Source organism: Drosophila montana, unplaced genomic scaffold (genome assembly GCF_035044405.1).
Source record: "Drosophila montana isolate Dmon_TW-CO22-7 unplaced genomic scaffold, ASM3504440v1 contig_787_1, whole genome shotgun sequence".
NCBI classification, from domain to species: domain Eukaryota; kingdom Metazoa; phylum Arthropoda; class Insecta; order Diptera; family Drosophilidae; genus Drosophila; species Drosophila montana.
The window spans coordinates 670906-692225 of NW_026999082.1; the positions used below are offsets into that span (position 1 = coordinate 670906).

At 38.7% G+C, this 21320-nt stretch overlaps 1 protein-coding gene across 14 annotated transcripts in view; it reads left to right on the forward strand.

Annotated features, from left to right (window-relative positions):
* Positions 1–9857: 9857 nt before the first annotated feature.
* trol (terribly reduced optic lobes) overlaps positions 9858–21320 on the forward strand; it is a 137355-nt gene continuing 125892 nt past the window's right edge. For 13 of the 14 annotated variants that reach the window (XM_064699087.1, XM_064699073.1, XM_064699066.1 and 10 more), the window contains exon 1: positions 11012–11314. In XM_064699087.1, the coding sequence (XP_064555157.1) occupies positions 11186–11314 (129 nt within the window). In that variant the 5' untranslated portion in view covers positions 11012–11185. Of the gene's footprint in view, positions 9876–11011; positions 11315–21320 lie in introns of those variants that run through there. The other variant, XM_064699080.1, reaches the window with a different exon arrangement.

Genomic DNA, 21320 nt, shown 5'->3' on the forward strand with positions numbered 1-21320 from the left:
AATGAAAGGGGGGGGGGGGGGGGGTGAGTAGCGAGGGGGGTTGGAGTTGGGCTAGAGATTAGCAACAAAGTTGGCAACTGGTCGGTTGCCCCGGCCGACGCACAAAGCAAAGTTCAAAGCGAGCTTCACGTTTAAATGGAAATTGTTGGAGACTTTTCATTCAATTCAATTTGCAATTGCAGAACAATTGAAAAGCTCAGTCGAGACAAGTTGTTAACTAAATGAAAATGGATATGAAAATCATGTACAATTTCTAAAAGCGGACACACACACACACACAAACACACACTCGCACGCCGGCCACGGCAACTTGTGTAGTGCTTCAGTCGGGCTCTCAGCCTATTGCATGTTGCAAGGCCCGCAAAAGCCTTCTGCCATACAAAGGCACACACACACCCGCACAGCCCCGCACAGCCCCTCCCCAATGGCCTGCCTGAGCGCAGAAAAGTGTGTCTAAAGATATCCAGGGCCCATGCGAGTGCACCGCACACTGGCACCAACTTTATAAATATTGAATAACTCATTTAGAGGTTCGTTTGGCATTAAATATTGACTGCAAATAAGTCAAAGGAGTCGAATATATCTGTATATCTTATCTTTTTTTTATCATACCGATAAATATCGATTTTGAGATATAATTTTTGTGCATAACTCGCAGATTTGGCTTTCTGGTGCGCTGCCTTCTCTCGTGTAGAGAAGGAGCATTTCTTTCATTTCCCCCTCCATTATATCTTTTTATACCCTGAACCCATTAAAAATTGGTAAATGGGCTATAATGTATTTGGGCAGATGTAAGTAACAGGCGGAAAGAAGCATCTCCGCTCCCAGAAAGTATATATATTTTTGATCAGCATCAATAGTCGAGTCGATCTGTATATGTCTGTCCGTCTTTCTATTTGTCTGTCTGTGCGTCCATCTGTCCATTTGTCCATCTGTCAGTCTGTCAGTCTGTCCGTCCTTTCATCTGTCCGTCTGTTTCATACGCGTCGTCGTCTGAACTTTAAAGAGGCAGAGACTTGAACGTAGGTCCTCCTAGTTTCGGCTGAGTACGAGTTTTTCACATTATCGATAACTTGACCCGTTGCCTAACAATCGATAAAAATCGGTATCGAATTACTGTTTTTAGGGCAAATCTCTTCGGTCTTAACAGCTGGACTCACCAAACTTGACATGTACCTTCTTCTAGGAGAGTATTTACAAAACAAGAATCTGACATTTAATAGCTGCATTTGGTGTTGTTAGAAGAAGGCCCAGGGTATCCACAAGTCGGGCACTCCCGACAGAGCATTCTTTTGATATGATTTTATTTTCAGAAATATTTTTTTTTCAGCATAAGTCAGTCTGCCCTATTGAAGCAGCGTTAGTTGAGAAAACTTTTGCCATAGCATGGGGCAAAGGACAGAAGAAGAAATGTCTTCGATGAGCAACTTCTACGGTTAGCTGAGTGCCAGGGTAGCGCCCAGTCGGGCACACTCGACTATAGCAGACTTGGAGCTAGTAATATTTGAGCCAGGTTTTGTTGGCCAACGCACCACGGTGCGCTGCTCGCTTGCAGCAGGTGGAAATCGGACGAGCTGGGAAATCGGACGCTGCTCACGTATGCAACAACCTTTTGAACGGCATTCGAACTGTGGCATGGGGTTGACAGCAAACGGCTGCGGCTGGACGATATTGGCAACGGGGATAAGCCAAAGAATATGCATTTGGTTGAATTCAGCTGCCGCTGACCAAAATAAATGTCGAGGCTTTGAATTATTTACAGCTGAATTTAGAACTGGGAATTACGCAAATTGGCGCAACAAAATGCGACAAAAAAGCAAACAGCAAAACGAGAGCTGTGCGTTTGTGTGTGTGTGGCACAACAAGTTGCCGCAATCTGAACACGTGACGTACATAAGTGGGCGGCCGAAAGGGGTGGAGGGGGGGCGGGCGAGTGATTCATTCGAATGCGAATGAGTTCGCATGCTGCTGATGCTTACGAGATGTTCAAAGTATTAAATTACATTAAAGGACCAGAGAGACAGATAGCGAGAGAGAGAGAGAGAGAGAGAGAGAGAGAGAGAACGAGAGAAACAAAAGAAGAGAGTGAGAGTTTTAATTATGAGTGCATTCATTCGATGCGCTGCTGCTGGCTGGTTATGCAATGTCAGCTTAAACAGCTAAACAGATTTTTATACATTTTATAAATGAATAGCGCAATGAATAAAGTGAATGCATTCAGAAGTTAGGTGAGTGCACTCACTCAGCTGCTGATCGCACAGCTGCTGCTTATTCAAGTTACAGTACAACAAATTGAATACTAATTTCATAAATGAATAGCGCTATGAATAAAGTGGATGCATTCAGGAATTACGCGAGTGCACTCACTGCTAACCACACACTTAACGAATACATTTAAAAGTGTGTACGATGATATGCAAAGAATGCATGAATAAAGTGAATGCATTCACGAACAAAGTGAGTGAGTTAAGGAAAAATATGATTTTAATTACTAACTAAAATGAATTCATGTAAACAAACATTATTTATGCTAAATTTGTTCAGGTGTATTCAAGCCCAGTTTGAGTGCTTTCATGAATAAAACGAGTACACCCATGAGTTAAGTGAGTGTTTGCAATTTTATACAGTATGTTTGGAGGGATTTTGTTTTGATACTTTTGCAAATAAATAAATTGAGTGTATTCGTCAATGGCGTAAAAGCCCTCATGAATAAACCGAATACGCCCATAAATGAGTGCTTAAAATGTTGTACAGTAAGTATGATAGATTTCCCTTAAATATTTAGGCATATGAGTTAAGTGTTTCTATCTATAAATAGTGTTGAAGCACTCATGAATAAAATGAGTGCACTCATGAACAAAGTGAGTGTTTGTAAATGAGTACATTAACTATGGTTAAGACAATATATTTATTATTTTGCAAACTAATTTAATGAAAGTACTCATGAATAGTGTGAATAATGAATAAAATGTAAACACGCATACGCAGGGAGAGTGTATGCGATTTTGTACAGTAAGTGAGTATAAATATTCTAAAATATTTTTGCAAATGAATAAAGTGAGTGTTTATGAAGAGTGACCAAGCTGTCATGAATAAATTGCTAACAAGCATGAACGAAGTGAATGTTTACGATTTCGTACAGTAGGTAAGTATAGATTTTCTCAATCGAATAAAGTGAGTGTTTTTGCAAAGGGTTTGGGCACTCATGAATAAAGTGAGTATACTCATGAACTAAGTGAAAATTTGCAATTTCGTATAGTAAGAATGGACGGATGGATGGAATGGATGGAATGAATAAGCATGAGTAAAATGAGTGCACGCATAGCCAAAGTGAATGTATGCGATTTCGTAAAGTTTTAATGAATGGGATATTTGTTTATGTTCTGTTCTCCATTGTGCATAGGCAAGCGAATAAAGTGAGTACACTAATTATATTTATTGGCCGAGCAACAATGGGAAATAAGCCATATATACCAGGTATTAACGTTGGACCTTTTCAATCGCAACCATTCACATTCATGTTTTCTGGCGAATGCATTTTCCCAGTAAATTAAATGGTGTGTTATGCGAATCATCCATTCATCATGATTTACAGAATACGTTTTGCTGGCAGCTCAAGGAGCTTAAAGCTTGAGCTCTTGTGATGGATTTATAATGAGTGCACCCACATTCACATCATACACACGCACACACGCACACCCACAGATGTATGCATAGAAATTTGTTATGTGACTTGATGGCTTTGCATAACACTTAATGATTCTGGGAACAGCTTACCTTCCCCTCCGCACCAACCCCCCACCCCCTTCCCAGCACACGACAATTAACTAGGTCAATTTTACATTTATTCACGTAAATTCATTACACTCGTCACGTTACATCGCTTGGAATAAGTCCATTCACAGTCACTGTCAGCGAGGAATACAATTAATTCGAGTACTCAATCGAGCTGTGATAAGAAGCAGATAAATATTGGCTTTTAGATCAGTTTAATTACCAGTATTTCAAAGTTGATTACCGCAAAATGAAAAGCTGAAATTTGAAAGCACTTTGCAAACTTTACGAATTCACATTTTCCATTAATTTTGGCAAAGTTTTACCAAGTTTTTGGGATCAGGTGTTGTGGCATTATAATTTAACTAACAGGTACTAACCGACCTTGCCCTTGGCAAGTTTTGCACTTAACACTTAAGATATTACTTTTCACCCAGTTTCCGCCCGAGGAAAATTTAATTCTGTCCATTCTATCTTCAACGCAACGAATAAAGAACCAAAGGTTGGAATCAGCGGCCTTTGCCCAGAATAGTAAACTTTCGCTCATTAAAAATCCTTTGGAACGCGAATCCATCCAAGAGCGTGATCTATAAAAATTCGTTCGAAACCGATCGGATGGTTCACAAAAAAGTCGCAAATTTTCCGCCATATTTCCACTGTTGGGGGTGGAACTTCCAAAATCGCTGAAAAACGTATTCATTAAGTTCTTATATAGGGTATTGACAAACTTAAGACTTCAACCGAAAAAAACGTTATCCGGCGAGAAAACTTGAATTCTGCGAAGAGTTTGTAACACGTCTCAAGTGATGAAATGAATGATCAAATAAATTTGAGCCCGAAACATCACACATCAAATTTTGGACCCCCTTTTCCACCAAGGAGGAATGGATTTTCGGAAAAATGTGAAACACCCCTTAAATGAATTAGAACAAAGATCTTTATGTAGCTATTATAGTCTTCGAGCTATGCTAAAGATGCTTGGAATGTAAATCGATATTTATCGATAATATATACATATATACCTTTTGGATTTCGAGCAGCGTACCTCTGCCTGTCACATACATCTGCACAAAACCATAATACCCATTTTCAGTTTACAGGGTATACAGCTAGTTTCGCATGTCAAGTTAAACCGCCGATCAAATGGGTAACTCGGTAGTCAGGGAAATCGCTTGGTTAGGGCAGTCGATAAGCCGCGACGAGCATTTGCTGTGGACTTTGAGACTTTTGTAAAGCTGCCAACGGAAAAGCTGCCGCTTGACTTGGCTAAAAGCTTGCACGCGCACAGGGGCTGTCAAACTGTGACAGCCAGTTTCCCAACACCGTTAACAGGCCGCGCAGTCAGTGTGGTGAATTTCATTGGCCTTAACTTTGCCTCAGTCCGCGATGTCTGATAACCTTCTGTAATGCCCTTGCCGAGGGTATTATAAATATGTGACGAAGTACGTAACGCATTGAACAAGACATTTACATCTATGTAAACTATATTATATATATATATATTCATATATATTCCTGAGCAGTATCAAGTGCCGTGTCGATATAGAATCTCTTCGCTTTGAGACAATTTTGAGTAAACTTTGCCTCGTATTTTTGCTGCAGGAAGAACATATTTCGCAATCGGCCAGTTCGGATTACTCTATCATATAACTATATATAGGAAGGATCGGTAGACAATAAGGTTCTTGTATGGAGAACATTTTTGCTCTACAAAGCAATGTTGAGCAAATTTGGCATTCACTAGTCTTAGCATGCATAGAAGATACATACATATATGCAAAGTCTTATCAACTTCTATATTATATAGCTCTACGGGAAGAATCGGTCGAAAAATTCGTTTTCGAAAGAACCTTATTATATTTTGATCAAGCCCAGCAATTGTAAGTTATGCAATGGGAATACTTATATTATATAGCTCTATTGGAAGAATCGGTCGAAAGATGAGTTTTTGATTAGCCAACATATTTTGCTTCTCAAGATATATTGATAATACTGAGTAATTACGAATTATACAGGAGCCTAGCTATCAGCAAAATCTAATAAACATCGAACTTTTATATTATATAGCAATATGGGAGAATCGGTCAAAAAATGAGTTTGAGCAAAAATCTACGTTATATCTTCATCAAACTCAGCAATTATGAATTCTACAATGCGCCTAGCAAATGCTGAAAATTTGATCAACATTGGTCTGCTATATCATTTAGCTATATAGGAAGAATCGGTCAAGATATGAGTTATCTTTTTGTAAGAAAATCTTTTCTGCTTCTCAAGATATCTTGATCAAACTCAACAATTACGAATTTTAATAGCCTAGCATATCAGCAAAATCGAATTAACATCGAACTTTTATATCATAAAGTTCTATAGGAAGAATCGGTCGAAAAATATGTTTTAGCATGTAAAAAACTTCGCTATTTCTTGATCAAACTTAGATTAGGAATTATTAACTCTACAATGCGCCTAGCAAATAATTAAAATGTGATCATAATCGATCTACTATATCATACATATATACTTTATACTGAAGAAATGAGTTTTCTTTTGATAAGAATAGCTTTTCTAGCTCTCTTGATATCTTGAACAAACTTCACTCGCAAGCTCCTCTTTTCTGTTAATATATACGCAAATCCGATCTACTATAACATATGGTGTTCCTATAGGAACAATCGGTTGCAAATATAGCTTGCGCCCAGCAGTTTTTCTAGGGTATTCAGGCTGCGGCATGCCGATGGTAGTCGTTTCTTCTGTTGCTTTATGTCGGGGATTGCGATTTTCAACTTCATTCATATTATATAGAAGACCATTCATGAGTGCGTGTGAGTGTGTGCGTGTGTGTGAGAGAGAGATGTATGTGTGTGTGTGTGTGTGTGTGTGTGTGTGTGTGTGTGTGCATGGTCGGGCGATAAGCGTCGGCCACCTCTTGACTTCCAGTCGAAAGGCGGGCATCCGTCCAGATCTTGAGCGTGTTCTTGGTCAGACTGACCCAAATAGTGTGGCGCCCCGCTGATATGACAGGTCGCTATTGATAGGCGTCAGCAGCAGCAGCAGCAGCAGCAACAGTCGCAGCAGCAGCAGCAGCAGTAGCAGCTGTGGCAGCATTCGCATTATCTTTTTCGTCCAGTAATTAAAATGCTCATCTGAAATTATTTTTAGTCGTCGCGGCTATCAACAACGGAAGCCACAATCCAAATCTTTTGGTTCGGGCTTCTAGGCGAAAAAAAAACACACACACACACACACACAAAAAAAAAAAAAACCAAAAGAAAAAAAAAACGCAATGCGCCGATTGGTCGTTGCCAGCCGTTGTCGGAAGGGTGGGCCGGGGTGCTGCCTTCTGGGCCACCAGTTTGACGCATGCGCTCCGCCCGGCGCTTGGCCGCCAGGCGCCAATGGGAAGTCCGCCTGCCATGGGTGGCAATTGGGTGGCCCATGCGACCTGCTGCCAGCCAGTGGCTGCTGTTCGCCAATTCGCCAAGGCGCCAGCCAGCTCCACATGTGCTCAGAACCGCGCGATCCTGGCCAAAGCTCCTTGGGCTTATTCGGTTCGATTCGGTTCGATTTACTTTCCCGCTCCCAACCGCAACTGAAGCCAAGCCAAGTTACGTTTTGATTAACTTCGGTGCTTATTGTCCGATCTTTATCAAATCAGGCCTTTAATTTGGCATACAAAAGCGTGTTTATACCAAATCGCAGGGCTTTAATTTATTGTTTCCATGTTTATCTAATCGATTAAATAACTTTGTGAGTTTGGTTTGGAAAACCAGGACTCAAAATTGATATTACCCGAGATATATATATATATATATATATATATGTTATACCCTGTTTATCCACTTCTTGTTGTAGGGCTTACAAAAATATAGATACTAATAAATACTAATATAAAATATATAATGTATAATATATAATATATAATATATAATATATAATATATAATATATAATATATAATATATAATATATAATATATAATATATAATATATAATATATAATATATAATATATAATATATAATATATAATATATAATATATAATATATAATATATAATATATAATATATAATATATAATATATAATATATAGTATAAATTTTATTTTCTAAAATTTATAATATATATATATATATTGTATAAATATTTATAAAAAATTTGATTTTACAAAAAAATTGAATTTGCAAAACTTTCGAACCAAAACGTAGACTTATAAGTGTGAAGATAACAGATTCTCAAACTAACACTGATACGAACGGCGAACCGAACTAACTTCAAGGTATTCGGCTAAAAATAAAGACATACTTAGAATATTAAAAAAAATATATATCACATTTACATCTATTAAAATACTTTTAGGGCTCGTTACATAAACAATTTTGCTATGGGTCAAAGATAAGTATATATTTCTGACCCTTTTTGATCTATAGCTATAGCAATCTTTTATACACGTCCCTCATATCTTCCTGGTGCCTGGTTAGAAAGTAAAACATGCTTCTAAAAAACCTCCAAGAAACTGGCACATTCTTCAATTTGAGCCAGCTGCGTTTAATACCCCGCATTTGTGAAGAGCGAAGGGTATGAGATTAGAATAGGATTTTGAATATATGAATTGTCAATGGAGATTATGAAATGAACAAGTTTATCGCAACTATTTTTGGCGACTTTCTTATTAAATTCAACTCATGATGATCTTCCGATCATATATAATTTATTTTCAAAAAAGGGTATGCTCTAGTCGGTACGCCCGCTGATCTACTGAAATTTATTTCCTGCGTGTGAAGTGCAAACAGCTCGAAAGCTGCCCACAAAAGTGTTGGAAAAGCGACAAAAAGACAAAGAAAGAAAAGAAAACAACAAAAAGTGTTGCACTAATAGCTAATGCAAGCAGGGACAACAGCGCCATCTAGCGACCGTAACACAAATAACAAATCTACACTCAACACGCACGCACACATACATGCATACGTACACAACATACATGCATATGTGTGCGCACTATCAGTGGGTGCTGCATTTGGGTTGCCTTTTCGGTTGGTGTTGGTCTCTTCACGCCAATTTATCAGTTGACCTACAGAGCGCTGCAGCAGCAGCGGCAGCAACGGCGGCACAACGCTAGCGTCGACGTCGGCAGCGGCGTTGCATTTGTTGCTGTTGCTCCAGTTAAATGCACCAACCCTCCGCCCCACACTCCACCTCACGCGCATTGCGGCTGACAGCGATAAAGAATACGCAGTTGGGCCCAAGCCCTGCAGGCAACGGCAGCAGGGACCCCCGCACCACCTCTCTCTCTCTTTCTTTCACATAATAACAGGCACACACACAATTTTTGCTCATTTCGCCACAAGGCGAATTTAGTGCAGAGCATCAACTTTGCATCCTGTTACCGATAAATGTGTAGAGAGCCAGTTGCACAAGCGCGCTGCGCGATAAACATTTGCAGCAGCTACACGACGCCAGCTGCGACGCCAGCAGAGCCACAATGAAAGCCACCCACGGCACAAAACGAGAGTCGACAGCGCGCAACAGGGCACAGTGCGCAATGTGGTGCAAGGAACTCATAGTTGGTGACCAAAATAATTGCAATGCACATGGCGAAGAAAAAAACGATAATAGTCGATATGTCGATCCCTGCCAAAACAATTAATAAAAAGTCAATGTTTTATACACATTACACCTATTCGAATGATAAGTATTAAAAAAATATTTTCGAGCTGGCCGAAACGGGCGAGTCCTTAAAGCTAAGAGATCAAAGTCTATTTAAAATTTTACAATTTCCGGTAACTTACCAAAGAAGTTCACATACAAATATTTCGCCGGCATTTCTCGCATATTGCGTCACGGTACAGCGCACGTTCGAGTTTTGTCTGTTTACTGCAGCACTTGAATTCACGCGTATGTGGCTGTGTGCCTGTGTGTGTGTGCGTATGTGTGCGCGCGCGTCTGCGTGTATGGGTGTGTGCTTAGCTAGCGCTTCGTACATCTTCGGGCGTTCGCGACTCGCTTGTGTCGCTGTTTCTTCTGCGGTGCAGCGGCGTTCGCGTCTAAGTTCTTCCACTTTTACATTCGGTTGCGCGCCGTTGTACGAGACGGTCGCACAAATTTTCGGTGCGTTTGTCTAAGCCTTGCGACACAGCGACTGCGATTCGCCTGCGACCGCCAGGCTGTCTCACTAAATTGTTGTTGTTCATCTTCTTCTTGCCCGTTGCCGTTTGTGTTGTTCAAGTGCAATTTTTGACACTAATATAAATATATATTTTTTTTAAAGTGCTACAAGTTGAATTTTTTTTTTTTTGCAAATTATAACTGTTTTGGTGCTCCGCAGGATAACGTTAAACGCGCGCGCAGGATCGCAAAACATTTCGTGCCCTCGGCGAGTTTGTTGTTGGCTTCGTTTACAGTTAATTTTTCTTTTTTGTTTTCGGTTTTTTTGTTTTGGGTTTTTTTAAGCCGCGAACTGAATTTAATAAGCAACAAAGTGCACGGGCAACGAGAACGAACCAAACGAATTAAACACAAGAATTAAACGCAAAGAAAAGCAGCAAAAAGTGGCCGGCAAAAACAAATGCAGCAAATAATTATAAATGTCGCGCGCGAAATGCAAAACGCAAGCAGCAATAAAAAAAAAATGACGCGCAGATCAAAGAAAATCCCAAAAACTAGGAAACGGCATGCAAAATAAGCAAAAAGAGAACGAACGAAAAAAAAACTGTTATAGGATCAGACGGAATTGGCAGCTCAGCCTTTTTCTAGCTAATTTTGACTTTGTGCAGCGATCGTCAGCGCAAAAGCAGCTAAAATTTCCTATATGCCAAATTGTGCGCAGCTTTTTTAAAGCTATATTTGTAGCTAATTTGCTTGAAGCTGCCAACACTGAGCTTCATTTCGGGCCGCTGCTCAGCTTAAGTTTATCCCATTCTCCTGTTCCGTTTGCGTCTTCTTTATCTGCCTTTGCAGCGAGCATTTTCTGACGAATTCGCGTTTTGATTTCGATTTTTTTTGTTGTTTTTTTTTTCCTTTTCACTTGTCTCTCTCATTTTTTTTTTGTGCGCCTGCAGCTTTTGGTTTCATACATAAAATTCGGTTATTTTATTATTGTTTTTTTTTTTTGTATTTTTGTTTTTCTGCTGATGCAGCTTATGCGTTCATTATATTTCGCCTGCTCCTGAGCTGGCAACAGTTGACAACAATTGCTGAAAATTCGTTTTGCTCGTCCGTTTTTTGTTTTTTTTTTTTACTTGCAGTGCCATAAACATCGTAACCTTTTTCTTTCTTTACCACGTCTAAACGCATCAGAAGCAACAACTCGAATACGAACCCTAAAACTGCCCAATTAAATAATCAAAATAACCAAATAGCTGCCAAACAAAGAAAAAAAAATAGGAGAAAAAAAAACCCCCGCACACACACACACAAGGATGGGATCAACGGGATCCCAAACGGGCGCCGCGACGTTGCGGCAGCGACACGCGATGTCGCTGCTCTGGCGCCTCTTCGCCGTTGTCCTCGTTCTGAACGCCTGCCATGTGCCGATGCTGAATGCCAAGGTGAGTAACGGGTAGCGGGTAGTGGGACGGCTGACTTAACAGAATAACTGTTTAACAATGTTGAAAGGATTACAACAGTCACGTTAACAGCGATGCGTTATTGATCATGAAAAGGATAACATACAAATTTAACTGATTACATTACGTGGTAACAGAGAAACAGATTAACAGAACTTGACATACTGTTATTGTATATTAACAGGATAACATTATTATGCAAATCCATTGATCTAACAGAGTTCTTAGCTTAACAGCTAAACAACATGATATCTTTAGCCGTCTTAATGTTACCACTTGAAAAATTGCTTAACAGAGCGGCAGAATAATGCAGATTTACTTCTCCTTGAGGATAATGTGTGTAATTATAAAAGTTATATTAAAAAACGTTTAGACTGTTATGAGAACTACACATGAATAAGCTTTAATGTATCGTTTTTTAAAAGAGTTTTTGAACTGAGTATTCACTTCTAAAGTATTTTCTGTTAATTTTAAAGACACTTTCAAATCTCTTGATCGTTATCACATTTGAAGTATTTGCCTTCCATTTCAAAGACATTTGCTGATCTCTAGAGAATTTATGTTAAATTTAACTGGAGACAATAAAGCTGACAAAGTTGTTGCCTTTAACTTCAGAAATCTGTCTATTTCTAACTAACAGTTAATCTCGATAGTTGGAAAAGCTGAGCTAGATAAATAACTACCTTTTTTGCGAGCTTGTCTCAAGCACTGAAAAGTGTCACCCTAACGATTTGTGAGGGCAAAAAAAAAGAAGATAAAGGAATGTAATTAATAGGACAACACTTTGATTTCTTGATACTGTCATATTGTTGGCATTCCTTGTGCCATGGTGACACCATCTGGCTATCTAATGAGTATGATTTCTAGAAACTATATGTATGCATATATATGTTTATAGATATAAGTGTGTGCATATGTATATTTCAGTCTGGGTAGAAGCATCAAGAATCTATCTCACATTTCTGTACAGCATCCTCACAGACACACGCGCGCATGATCTAGTTTTCTTCGTGTTGATGACACAACACGAAACGAACAACAACAACAACAACAACAACGAACTTGAACTATTTTACAACGCAGATACATAAATATTAAACAAAAAGCAATAGCTACAAAAATATGTTCGTTTTTTTTTATTTTTTCTTAATTTATGTATGTATAAAGGGGAAACAGTTTTCCACCTTTGGCTGTTTGACCTTTGCTCGTTTGTAACAAATTAATAAAAAACCCGAAAGAAAAAAAACTCATGAAAATGTGAGATCCATTAAAAAGCTTGAAGAAGAGGCAGCAGTCGAGACACGAAGCTGAAACACTTGTGTGTACGCACTGCTCTTATCAGCATGGATAGAATGAGATAGCTAGAGAGATGAGAGTGTACGTGAGCGAGAGAGAGAGAGAGAGAGACCCTGAAGCCGTAGACCAGATGAACTGAGACCGGATTTGATTATACTTGAAATATTTTGTTCTTTCTTAATTTTCTTTTTTTGTCAATTTAATTAAACAATTATTTTGTCTGTCAGGCCAAGCGACATTAGGTCAAGTTTGGGGGTTATCAAGGCCCCCAGCCCAAAAAAAAAATATATGAAAGTGAATTTATTTAAATTTTATTTGGTTGCCAATTTCATAAGGCATTTAAATTTTTTTTTTTTGCCAATTATAAAAGGCGCCCGCTTGTTGTCCATCATCTAATTTCTCTATCTATGCGTCTATATAGGTGTGCGTGTGCGTGTCTCTCTCTGTGTGTGTGTGTGTGTGTGTGTGTCCATCATAATGAGCTGATAGCTGATGGCTGATAACCCTTATCAGCGTGTTAATGACATGTAGTCGAAGAAGTCAACGTTGCTGTCGTCTTGCAATGAAATAATTTCTTAAATTAACATTTCAATAAAACAAAAACAAAAAACTAAGAAGCAGCAAAAGTATGCTAGTAGATGTAACTGGCGCCTTATCAAGCAGCAGCCACAATTACAATAACAATTAATTCTGCAAAAGAAATAAACAGAAATAACATATTAAGAGCAGGCCATTGAATGGGGTCAGTAACAACGATACACATTTATATATGTATATATAAATGCAGTTGCATCCGGCGTATGCGTAATATGTTTACAGAATGCGCATACGCACAGGTTAACTGCTTAGCAAATTAAGAGCTGCACAAATGTTAAGAATATTAATAGAAGCACAGCTCAGTAGGTTAACAGTGTGTTGAGCATAACATAAATGAGCTCAACAGCTAATATATTAAACAGTTTAAGAGCTAAAGAACTTAACGGCATATGTTAACAATCGATAGATTACAGAAAAGACGCCTTACCGCATAGAAGAGCTCTTGAGCCCAACGGAGTTGCATATAGAAGCTAACAGAGTCTAGAATGTGCTGTGTAGTACGTTAACAGACTAACAGGGTAACATGAAATGAGGTGAAATGTAAAGCTTAACAGCGTCAACAACAAAGTGTGAAAAAGATTTGTTAAGAGGTTAACAGCCTAACAGTTTACATGAACATAACATAACAGTAACATAACATAATATTAATAGCCCAATTTGAATGAATAATGAGGTTAAATCTTTGCACATAGAACATATATTAAATTGTGCCCTTGGGCGCCAACAGGTGTCGCTTTAATAGTTGCGCCCGAAAAGGGGGGCACTTTTTGGGCCTGTTAACAACTGATCGAGGTGTCTGAATGGCCGCAAGGTGTCGCCTTTGTGCGCCTGGCCAAAAATAAGATGAATAGTTTTTGCATATATCGCCCCCTACCCCCCTCCGCCAACCTAATTAACGGTCTTTAAGTAAAAGTTGCAGGTGGCGCCAGCAGCATTTAGCTGTAATATGCTAATCACAGTCATAAGATACAAATGTATCTATGCATCGCAACAGAGCGTGTGATGTAGATACAAATATGCATATTTAAATATATATATGTGTCTATATGGAACTGACATATGTGGCCTGCATGTCATCGGGTTTCGTGTCTGTCTGTCTGTCTGCCTGTCAAAATATTTGCAACGACAGCAAACAGTTGCCACAAAGCTTGCCACAGCTCGTTCGTTTCTTCTTTTTTATATATATATGTGTATATATAAACATACATGTGCATATTTGTGTGCTTTTTTGTTTCGCTTGGCAAATCAATTCTTGAGATACATTTCATTTGGCTGCTTTCTTTCGCATGTTCTGGCTACTCGTGGCTTACGCGTCATTTTCAATTGTTTGTTTGCACAACATATGGACACAAGATGTTGCCACAGTGCGCAACGCATCTGTTGCCGGCTGCCACATATACAGGCTATCTATATATGTGTGTGTGTGTGCGTGTATCTGTTTGGCATGTGCGATCTCTTGCAATTTCGACTGGAAACAACCAGACAACAGCAGCAGCAGCAGCAGGAGTAGCAACTGCAGCGATCCAAACGCCAGCAACAGTTGCTGCTGTCAAGTTCAGCAGGGGAACAATATTCGCAGATACCCTGTAATCAGCGCTAAGCTGCCTTTAGAACTTACTTTTATGCCTGTCCACACGCCTCAAGGTATATGTCTTCCCGAATAACTTGGCTTTTTGTGGTTGGATCTTCATAATATTTGCAGGCCTTAAGCTTAACCCTTAAATGTGTGCACATACCAAAGCACCTGGAACTAGTAGCTAAAATGCGACTTTTACAACTTTGTGCTAAACATGGCGTAGTTATATCAAGAATGAACTATTTCTGAGCTGAGTTTCTTATGAAAGCAATTACAGACAAACAATGGTTTCTCTAGCTCTGATAATCCTCGAGTTATGCTCAAATAACCAAAGCCAAAAATCCATATATTCTCAATTTAGGTGCAATGCAAACAGACTTGCCTGATTAGGAATTTATAAATATATATATATATATACAGTTTATGTTGTCTTAGTTGTCGCAACTGGCACACTTTAGGCGCGTGCATTACTTTTCAGCTAATAACACCTACTGACCTCCCGCCTAACACCACCAACACCTCCCCTCTCAGCCGCCCTGCACCACTTCACCCACTGGCGATAGCGCAAAGTGTTGGCTTTGTCAATTGGCAGCAGCCGGCGCTTCCGCCTTGCGTGCATTGCATTAGCTAGTTGGCTCGGGTTGTGGGGGGGGGGAGTGGCTCATCAGCAATTAGTCAGCCAGTTGATCTCATTTTTTATTCGATTTTTTCTTTTGCCTACCAAAACTGGCCAAAAATACAGCAGCATGGAGGGGGGTAGAGCGGGCCAACAGCTGGCCAACGTCCAACAACAGGCAGCAAGAACTGATGTATGCATTTTGTAATAGCCACGTCTGAAGCAAACATCTATAAATAGTTGGCCAAAACATGCCGCGACAGATACAAGATACAAATTCTACAACAAGATACAAATTCTCCCTCGGTGTGTGTGTAAATTGTTGTAAATGGATAAAGAAGAGCGCAAAAACTTTACGTTCTAACAAACAAATAACACAATAGATGCTTGAACATGCTCTGCGACTAGAGAGATGCCCTAATAAGCAGTTGCAGCTTGTTTTCCTGTTTGCCCCAGTCAAGTGTTAACTGAAGGTTAACTTATGGTTAAATAAAAGATAACGCGTGCATCAAGGCTGACACTTCGGCTTGAAGTGCAATTAAGGTCAACTTGAGTTCGGTTAGCTTCCTGACTTGCGGTTAGTTAACAAGCACCTTAACTAGCTGTTAAATTTGTATTGACAAAACGATCAAATCATGTTAACATTAACTTTAAGTTGCAGGTAAATTTGTATAAACAAGCTGACTAAATCGTTTTAAATTTGACAAGCACCTTAACTAGCTGTAAGCTAGCATTAACATTTTAGCTAACTATCGGACTCAAAGATAAACAGCACGTTAACAAGCACATTAACTATCTGTTAAACTTGTTTTGACATTTACAACAACTACAGAGATCCCCAACAAGCAGCTGCACCTTCTTTGCCCCAGGGAAGTGTTAACTGATGGCTAACTTATAGTTAAATTAAAGATATTGCGTACAATTTCACAAGCTGTTTTAATCATTTTACCAAATGTGCGCTTTTCTCATCTCTTGTATACGGCAGAAGTTGTCAATCACTTCAGCTGCATGTCAAATATTTGACAAGTCGTGCCAAATGGCGAAACAACTTTCTTAACAGCTGGCAATTGTCAGTCTGACAAGATCAAGTGTACAAAAAATTATATTTTTGTCTTAAGTTGACATGTACATTACGCTTTGCCATACGCACGTTAAACTTAACAAACAGTTTAACAAGCTGTTAAATTTTTTTTCCGTTTTCTATGACAAAGTGCTAAACTGCATTATACAAATCTAACATGACTTGTAGGAAACAGGAAACAGTGTTTGTAAACACCGCAAAGTAAGCAAATGTTAAAGTTAAATTCGAATTTGACAGTCGGAGAGTTGTGAAAGTTTTATTGATCGGTAAATTTAAATTCAAATTAACTGAATTTCACATGAACTTTGACAGCGAGCAGCTTTAGATACGGCATCGTAGATAGATCGACATGTTAAAAGTTTGTTCATGTACAAATCGAAATGCTGGCGTCATTTTGGGCAAACCGAGCTATTCTGGCAGGACTTTACGTCAGCGCATCGCGTAACGCCTGGCTATCAGTTGGGTAAATCTTGATTTATGAGCCAGAATACATATAGTTCCGGCTAAATCGTGAGTTCGCTGGAAACTTTGGAAGCATGCGATTTTGACTGCGATCGCAAACAGTCCGAGTGATACGATAATCTACCAAGCTGTCTGCTATGGCACTCGAGGGTCGTATTGCATGGCGTTTGGCAGCGTCTGCTCATTTATCTAAACATAGACGTGACTGCGTTTTCCTTGGAAGCGTATGCGTAGTTGGCGCATTTCCGTCTGGATCCCAGGGTATGATCCAATTCCTAATTCCAACGTATTTGCCCGCATAGACTAAACAGAACTTTGGGTATATGTATGTCTCGAGCGCCGGCGTTGAATGCACAGTGGTTACAAATTGTGTAAACCAATTGCTGCTGCTCTTCTTCTTCTACTACTACTTGTTGTTGTTCTTGTTGTTTTTTTGTAATTCAATATTTGTCTTGCATGTCTGCCATACACTCACACACACACACGCAGCCCGTCTCTCACTCATTTCAACTTATGAATAATAATTGTTTTGGCTTTTGCATTGCGTAAATCTTGAAAATAGAAAAAACTACAAGAAAAAGAAATAAATAAATAGAAAACAAACGAGGCTCCCCTCACGCCTCGCGTAAATGTCGCAATTTGCCTTTCAGTTATTACAAAATGCAGAACTGCGTTGAGTGGGTGCCACATCCATTCATCTAGCCATCTATCTATGTATCTATCTAGCTATCTAGCTATCTAGCTGGCGTATCTATTGTGTCATCCCGGCGACAGCTGCCTATGTAATTAACTAGCTGTTGACCAGGCTCGAAGTGGCAATGCTCGACTAGCAGCTACCCTAGGTAGATTATTATCTATTGATAAATAAATTAGTTTCTCTTAGGAATATGGAGAGCAAGATTACACATTACACTTTGTGCAGCGAGTTGTGCTTCTTCTTACCGGAGACCCTGCCTGTGTATAAGAAAGCCAAGCTTGATAATCTTCGGTGCTTAGAGTCCGATCTCTTTCAAATTTGCAGTGCTTGATTATGACATACTTAAATGTGTTTAGACGCCTAGACGCAAGGCTCTATCGCTTTTTTGATGTTTATTTTCTATTTACGAAGAAAAGGCTATACAAAAAGTAAAAGATTTCTAAACTTCAAGCATATATGTATATCTATATATTATACATGCCGACGCCTATAATTTTAAAGATATGCCCAAAAGACATGACTCTTGTTCCATTTTCATTTTATTTTTTATTATCTACAGGGTATAGGCAGAAAAAAGGAGGGACATTAAAAAGAATATTAAAGAGCGACGAAACAAAATTGCCATTTCGAAGAACTATTTGCAATGAGTATTTTACGTGAAATGGCTTTGGCCATAAAAATGTTTAGAAACTGCATTCAAATGTTCAAATTCAACAGATTTTTGCATTGCGCCCAACCTTAGAATAATGAGCTGCCTAATGATCATCATGATCATCATCACCATGCTCATCATCATCGTCATGATGATGATCCCCATAATGATGTGAGGATATTAATACACACTTTGTATGCATCGTCATGAGCTAATATTTCAGATAGAGATTTCGCCATTCGGTGTTGCCTGATGGGAATGCAGATCGAATAGAACTGGTTCTAGTATTCTTATAATTTATGTTTTGTTGGTTTCATTCGTGCCAGTTTTCCAGCTTAGTCGAAATTTTGATAGCCATCTAGGCTCATTTGTATACACAAGTTTTGTGTGCATGCGCGCGATATGAGCCTCATTTATCTATGCGAATTTGTCTAGTTTTTGAACTCAGATCTTTTGAGAGAGAAAAATTCTAATAAAATAACTAGCGAATTGCGGCAAGCAGAAGTTTAAATACCCTGGAAACCATTTTTCCTATGGGAAAGAAGAGAAGCGGTTTTTCGTACAAGAAGAACTTCATTTCGATCGTACATTAAATATTTCAATGATATAGCTAGTCGATCCGGCAAATCTTATACTAACTCAGCTTTAAGACTGAGAGACAAACGACTCGACTCTACGAAGCAAAGATATGAGGCATTTCCCTAATTTTTCATGACAATATGATAATACCCCCTCCGCAAGGCTAGATAAATGATGTTTATCTTAATGTTGTCTGCCTTGTTGAGCTGTTATTGAAGCCATGGCTCTAGCTCAATTTATTACATTGCGTAGATCGTATGCCTGATTTATGATCATCAGTTAACATGTTTATTTATAACAGTTAACAGGCTGGCTGTTAATTTTATAATTGGTGCGAATTACATCAATCACGCTCGGACTGTTAACGCTTAATTTGAAAAAGCAAAGAATAATTTCACTGCTAGCAACAATAACAGACAAGGACTTAGTTATGTTAAGGCGAGCTGCGTAACAGCAGCTGTAATAATCATAATGTTCACAATATGTACAAGCAGCTGTAAAAGAACCAGCTTAACAGCAATAAAATAATATTCAAATAAATTTAAAAAAATTAAAGAGCTAAAGGAGAGAAGCGTTAAAAGTTTCTTTTTTTGTAAATTGTATACTGCCAATCATTTTATATGAAACCTAAGCTATTAACATGATTGTGTTGAAGACGTTAACATTAGTTAATAGGCTGTTAAGGATGTTAAAGCAAATTATATCAACAGCATTGTAAAGTAGCTGTAGGGCTCTGTTAATAACAATCATGTAACGGGCCGTACATGTTTATGTTCAGAGCATACAAAATCATGTTAAATAGAGATTTCGTTTATGTATGTTAATGAGCTGTAAAAGATGTTAAAGCAAGATATATTAACAGCAATGAAAAGCTGTTGAGGGTTAACTGTTAACAGTCATCATAATGGGCCCGAAAAGTTGATATGTTAACGAGTAGTATGCTAACAATTCTTCAAAGCAACTGTTAAAACAGCGACAGAAAGCGACTTGCTTAACAGACTTATGTTAACAGCTAACGAAAGCATGTTAAATGCTTATGTTAAATAGAGCTATTATGGAAAATCAGCCGAGGGCTCCGTTAACAAGAATCATAAAAGGCCGTTATGTTATGTAAACGAATGTAATTATATTAACATTCCCTTAAAACAACTGCTAAATTTGGTTCATGCATTATGCTAAAGAAAGGCGACAGCAAAAGCTTGCTTAACAGACTTATATTAACAGCTAACGACAGTATGTTAAATGCTTATGTTAAAAAGATCTTCTGTTAATGTGAGTTTCTAGAATATGCAGGCCACACTAGTATTTGTCAATTGATTACAAAATTCGATTATATTGTGATTAATGCAAAGATATAATTGGGCTTTTCATTTAAAATAGCGCAAACAATTTTTACAGTGGCAGCCATCAATTAAAATCTAATTTAAAAAGCGCTGAAAACTGAAACGAATCACAATCGATGCAGCTGCTGTTATTATAATTTTTTTGGCTTTCGATGCGATCGAAATAATGTTTTGGGTTGGGACATGGGGCATGCGGTTAGCGTTTGGCTTGGAATTGGAATTGGAATTGGAATTGGGTGTGGCCTTGCCACCAGTTGTGGCTGGGGTGACATCAACAGCTGCAACACTTCAATATGCGCCAATTTATAATCGCTTTATAAATCTTTCATTTTGTTTTCGTGGAAATTAATACACACATATGCCAGTCAGTCGAATTTTGTTGCGCCTATCGTCGCGATCTCTGCCCCCAACGTCTGGAGTTGCATCATCTTCGCCTGTAGCTGTAGCTGGAGTCGAACCATGACGCTGTGTCAAAAACGAAAAACGAAAATGAAAAAAAAAAAAAGAAAGAAAAGAGATTCCAAATTTAAATGGGGCTATTCGAAATTGTTGACTGGAAATTGCTGCTCAATTTGAATTAATTGAAGCCGCGCGCGCGTTAATTGCCAAATCGTTTACATCAATTTCCTAACAGCGAGAAATATTTTCAAGCAAAAAGCCCTTTTAATGAAAAGCAAGAAGCAGATAACCCAAGCAATTTGCTGTTATTGGTCTTTGGCAGTCAATTAATTGGTAAACAAAGCATAAAAGCCAAAGCGAACACAAAAAAAAAACAAAAATGCATAATTATGCTAATTAATTAATTTACTATTGCATAAATTTATTAAAAAACAAAAAAAATGAATAAAAACAAGTCTAGTCGGAACTGTTCGATCAGCTGATACCCTCAACACAGCGCCAAGCTGCCCTTGCAAGCATTTCAGCTTCCCTTCCACAAGAGAACACAGCTGCTCTGCTGCTTCTTGCCTTTTGTATGCCATCTTCTGAGCAAGGCATTCTACGTAAACTTCGGTCTTTATAGTCCGATCTTTATGCTAATTTCGGGTCTAAAATATGGCATTGAAAAGTGTTTGCATACCAGAGCTCAAG